The 6,015-nt window shown below is 38.9% G+C and overlaps 1 protein-coding gene across 1 annotated transcript; it reads left to right on the top strand.

Annotated features, from left to right (window-relative positions):
- The first annotated feature begins 1,689 nt into the window (after positions 1-1,689).
- LOC121438450 (vomeronasal type-1 receptor 48-like) lies at positions 1,690-2,598 on the top strand. The gene has a single exon (XM_041638783.1). The coding sequence runs from the start codon at positions 1,690-1,692 to the stop codon at positions 2,596-2,598; it is 909 nt and encodes a 302-aa protein (XP_041494717.1).
- Positions 2,599-6,015: the final 3,417 nt, after the last annotated feature.

Genomic DNA, 6,015 nt, shown 5'->3' with positions numbered 1-6,015 from the left:
TTGAATCTAAGTGCAAGATGCCACTTGATCAACTCGAAGATATCTCATTTTTTGTATGTTATAAGCATTTACAAAGCAATGGATCTGAAGTAGAGTCTTTGAAGTGCATAGGTTTGGGATAAGAAAACATTTTTAGATTATTTTCTTTACTTTTATTATATTATCTTCTTTCATGTGTCTTATAATACATGTGCTGTATCAATAAGATGTAGATCTAGAGTTAATAATGAATAGTTATAGTATAGTATTTGACCATTTGCAATTTTAAAGTTGGAATTGGGCTACAGTTCTAACAGTTTAGAGATCAACACTTGAATAAGATTTTATTCTGGAACTTTTATTTATTAAGATTTATTTATTTCATTTTATATACATATGTGTTTTGCCTGCATGCTTGTTGTGCACCACTTACATGCCTGATTCAGAAGAAGGCAAGGGGGAACCTGGAACTAGTTACAGATGATCATGAGCCTACATGTAGCTACTGGAGAATCAAACCAGGTTTTCCACAAGAACAACTGAGCTCTTAACACTGAGCCATCTCTCCTGTCCTTGTTCTGGAGATTCTAAAACAGATAATAACATGGTGCAGCTACCATAGATATATATTAGATGGAGAAACAGATTTTCGGCTCTTACAATTAGGATGAAATTATTCAATTACTAGATTTAGCTCTTTACATATTCATGTAAATATAAAGCATATGATATATGGTTTCTATATGGTTTTGCATCAATTTGGAGGTTTTAGAGTGAGTACACACACTAACATTTCTGTATATGCATGCAAGCATTAATCTGTGTATGTGGAGTATAGTAGTAAACTTGAATATACATTTGGGCACACCTTTTCTTACAAGACCCTGTGTCAAGGTAATTGTTCTTTATTTCTCAATCACAAAGCCACTTTTAATGTACTGAATTATATTAATTTGACAAAATAATGACACTGGTAACTGGGCCAAATAACTATCATAAACACCAAAGGTAAGACTGTTGATTGAAATTATAGAAACTGCCTGTGTGTTGATGATGTATGGTAACACTGAGGCCCTTGATTCTCACTGCACGGGAAGGATCTCTTTAATAACAGAAATTCCAAAACAGGATCACTACATGGTCATCTTTGGAAAGTTCACATTTGTCACAATGTGTTGCAAATAATATTTGTTTCTTTTTGTGGCATGTTTTCTCTTTTGGAGGCTCATAGCTCCACATCCGCAGATTTGAATATCTAGCCTGTAGTAACTACAGATACCAGGAAAGCAAAATAGAACCGTGGCCAGGATGGCAGTGGTGGTAGGAGACAATGAAAAAGGGACTGTTTTAGGTTTCAATTATAAAATAAAACAATATAAATGAATAGTTTTGGATTTCTAAGACATGAGGCCCAGATGCAATATAGGAACATGAAGTGTGCATTCTGTATACGATATGGGTGACAATGCATTTACTATGCACAATATGCTATGTATTCAGGAATTACATCGTGGGTAGATAGAAATATACATCATGTCCTGTCTGGAACAACAAAATTTAAGTGACAGATAAATCAAGAATGGGCAGGTAAAAGAGAGTGACGATATAGACATATTGACACAAGACATAAGTGTGATATATAATCTGTTATTTTGTAGGTATATAAAATATGCTTCATCTATGCTTTTTGGATGATTACACTTCCCAATTATGTCCTTGTTAAACAATGTCTTTTATTTCCAAAATGGAATTGGAGTCCTTGCCAATGTATTTCTCCTTCTTTTCTACATTTTTATAATTCTATGTCACAGACCTAAGCCCATGGACCTGATCTCTTGTCAACTGACCTTCTCCCATACAGTAATGCTCCTCACTGGAGGGGTTGTTTGGGTTACAGACATATTTGAGTCACTGCACGTTGACAATGACATCAAATGTAAGACATCATTTTACATAAACAGGGTGATGAGAGGCCTCTCCATCTGCATCACCTGCCTCCTGAGTATGTTCCAGGCTGTCACCATCAGTCCCAGTACCTCTTTCTTGGCGAACTTTAAACTTAAGCTAAAGAAGAACATAATCTATGCTTTCTTCTATATTTGTTCTCTAAATTTGTCATTGTATAGCTACCTGATCTTCTATGTAGGTGGTTTAACCAATGTAAGTGAGACCAATCAGATGAAGGTCACTAAATCCTGCTCACTCTTACCCACAAACTACATCATCAGGGCATTGAATTTAACAGTGACAACCTCCATTGATATATTTCTTGTAGGAGTTATGCTGGTCACAAGTGCATACATCGTGCTTATCTTGTTCAGACATCAGAGGCAGCACAAGCATCTTCACAGCCTCAGCCACCCAAGATCATCCCCTGAGAAAAAGGCCACCCAGACCATCTTGCTTCTGGTGACTTTCTTTGTGGTCATGTACTGGGTGGACTTCATCATCTCATCCACTGCAGTCCTGTTATGGATGTACAACCCAGTCATCCAGAGTGTTCAGAAGTTTGTGTTGAATGTTTATCCCACAGTTACTCCTTTGGTACAAATCAGTTCTGATAACAGAATAATCAAAATACTGAAAAACATTCGGTCAAAATACCACCAGATTTTGTAAAAAATTGTATATTTTCTTTTAAATTTATTTATTTTAATTTATATGTGGAATGTTGTGCCAGCTTGTGTGCATGTGTGAAATTTTGTTGAGGCTACTCAATTGAACATGCTTTGTGATACTGATTTTTTTCTTTATTTTTTTTTATTTATGATGGGATTTCTCCATAGTTTTGAGCCTGTCCTGGAACTAGCTCTTGTAGACCAGGCAGATCTCGAACTCACAGAGATTCACCTGCCTCTGACTCCCAAGTGCTGGGGTTAAAATTATGTGTCACTATTGCCTGGTGCTGATACTCACTTTTTAGGTTTTTCTTTTGAAAATATTTTAATCTACTCTCAGTCATCAATAATTGTTTAAATATCTGATTGTAGTTTAAATCTATTTCCTAATTATTGTTTCTTTGCATCCATACAAATTAGTGCTTTTCAAATCCATTTTTTCACTACAGTTATGTAACAGTCTTACATGAACTTTTCAAGTACCTCTGTATTTGCACTTCAGTTCATCTATGCTTCCTGAAATGTTGCTGGCAGATAGAAATAGTTTATAACTACATACATGCCATACAATGCCTGTCTGTATGCATGTGTGTGTTTATCTACAGATTAAAGATGTGTTTGAATGTGCATCTAAAGGCCATTGTTTTTGGCTGTTGTTCTTCACATGTCATTCTCCTTGAGTTTGAGAGGGTATCTCTCACTATGACAAGGGGCTTACCTTTTAGGGCAAGATGGTAGCCCCAGGCATACCTTGGTCTCTGCTGCTACAACTCTGGAATAAAATGCTACAGCTTTTTCAAACATTATTCTCTGTTATTGAAAGGAGATTTGTTTCACACAACATATTCTGATTAGGGTTCCCCTCCTCCTACTCCTCTCAGGTCTTCCCACATTTCCTCCCGTAAACAACCCTAAGATAGAACAAAAGTAAGTAAATCAGAATAGAAAAAAAAAGAAGAAAAAGAGCTAAAGACAGAGCACAGAGTGAGTACATACCACATTCATCTTTTTGGGTCTGAGTTATCTCACTCAGGGTAGTGTTGTATATTCCCACCGATTTGCATGCAAATTCTAAATGTAGTTTTTTTTTTACCACTTTGTAGTACTCAAATGTGTATATGTTCCACATTTTCTTTATCCATTCTTCCATTGAGGGGCATCTGGTTGTTTCCAGGATCTGGCTATTACAAATAATGCTGCTATGAACACAGTTGAACAAATGCTTTCGTAGTATGATTGGGCATCTCTCGGGTATATCCCCAAGAGTGGTATTGTTGGATCCTGAGGTATGGTGATTTGCAATTTCTTGAGAAACCACCACACTGATTACCAAAGTAGTTGCACAAGTTTTCCTTTTTACCAGCAATGGATGAGTGTTTCCGTTCCTCCACAGCCTCTCCAGCAAAGGCTATCATTGATTTTTTCCTGATTTTAGCCATTCTGACAGGTATAAGATGGTATCTCCAAGTTGTTTTGATTTGCATTTCCCTGATTTGTAAGGAGGTTGATCATGACCTTAAGTGTCTTTTGGCCATTTGAACTTTTTTGTTTGAGAATTCTTTGTTCAGTTCAGTGCTTGGGAACCTATTCTATTTGGATGCAATGCTTCATATGCCTGGATATAGAGGGGAGGGCCTTGGACTTCTCACAGGGCAGTGTTCCCTGCCCTTTCTTAAGGAGGGAGGGTGAGGGAGGAGAGTGAGTGTGGGAACCGGAGGAAAATAGGAAGAGGGGAGGAAGTGTCAATTTTTGAATGGAAAAATAAATAAAAATATAAAAAAAATTAGAAGGACAAGAAACACCTTCAGACCTAGAAACACACAATGTTTGCACACACAGGAATCTTATATAAACTGAAAAAACAAAAGTCACAGTATCGATGTAAAGGATCTGTGAATATTCCATTTAGAGTATTTTGTGCTGATTAACTACTACAGGGCATGGAAACTAGCCTTAAGAATGGTTTATTTCCCTAGTGGGGCTCCCTTGAAGAAAGCTAGTTTTTTATTTGCAGGGGGATTTAAAAAGGAGATAACATTTAGATTAGGGTTGTGATTCTGTGTCCACTTCTTTCAGCTCTAGGACCCCATGTAGTGCAGATCTGTGCAGTGCCTTTGCATGCTGCCACAGTCTCTGAATTTATATGTGTGTTGATGTGCTATGTTTAGAAGAGCTTATGTATGACTCAGTTTTCATTTGGAGTTAATTCCTACTTAAAACATCATTTGAGCTCTTTGTTTCTATGGCCTGCCTGCACCAAGCAGGGTAGGCGCTTTGTTTGCGACCTGCCCACAAGCACGGAGGCCTGATCTCTAGGCACCAGGAGACCCAGCGTTGGGGTGAGTTTCTGACCCTGCAGCGCCAGCCCGGGAAGGGGAGTTCAGAGGTTCCTTGGTCCCCTGTCCTTCTTGAGCTCTCGGCAGGGCCCCCACTCCCTGCATACCTCCTCTTTCTTCCTAGCCCACCCAGCTCCCATCCAGAACCCTCCCCAATTTGCCCCACCGCCCTCTTTCTGCACATAACATCACCCAGCCCAGCCTGTCTGGGCACTGGGTCCGAATCATCGGGGCACCCAAGCAGGCGGGAGTCTCTTTGTTTCTATGGCCTGCCTGCACCAAGCAGGGTAGGCGCTTTGTTTGCGACCTGCCCACCAGCACGGAGGCCTGATCTCTCGGCGCCAGAAGACCCAGCCTTGGGGAGACCCAGCGTTGGGGAGAGACAACGTTGGGGAGATCCAGCATTGGGTAGGCAAGGAGACCTGATCCGGTAAAGAAGATCCATAAGGGAGCATTTGGAAGAAGAGATGGGTAGACGCCAAGGCAAGAATTCGCCCAACAAGCTGAAAAGCAACATGAAGCCACCAGAAACCAGCGACCTCACAAGCGGAGGACATGAACACCTTAATCAAGAAGAAGTAGAAAAGGTTGACTTCATGAAAGTGATTGACGCCCTTAAACAGCATGTAAAAAATGCCCTTATAGAAATGGATGAGAAATATAACAGAAAGTTTGAAGAACTGAATAAATCAGTGAATGATACCCTAGAAAACCAAGGAAAAACAATCAAACAGATAATGGAAACGGTGCAAGACTTGAAAACTGAAATGGAGGCAAAGAAGAAAACACAAACAGAGGGCCGGATGGACATGGAAAATTTAAGTAAACAAACAGAGTCTACAGAAACAAGCATAACCAACAGAATACAAGAGAAAGAAGAAAGAATCTCAGATTCTGAAGATACCATAGAGAAAATAAACACTCTGATCAAAGAAAACAGCAAGTCCAACAAACTCTCATCACAAAATATTCAGGAAATATGGGACACAATAAAAAGACCAAACCTAAGAATAATAGGAGTAGAAGAAGGAGAAGAAGTGCAGCTCAATGGTCCAGAAAATATATTTAATAAAATTATAGAA

This window comes from Microtus oregoni, unplaced genomic scaffold, assembly GCF_018167655.1.
Source record: "Microtus oregoni isolate MIOR12 unplaced genomic scaffold, Mior012 000002F_ref0000024, whole genome shotgun sequence".
In the NCBI taxonomy this organism is placed as follows: domain Eukaryota; kingdom Metazoa; phylum Chordata; class Mammalia; order Rodentia; family Cricetidae; genus Microtus; species Microtus oregoni.
This window is presented reverse-complemented; position numbering and strand designations above follow the sequence as displayed.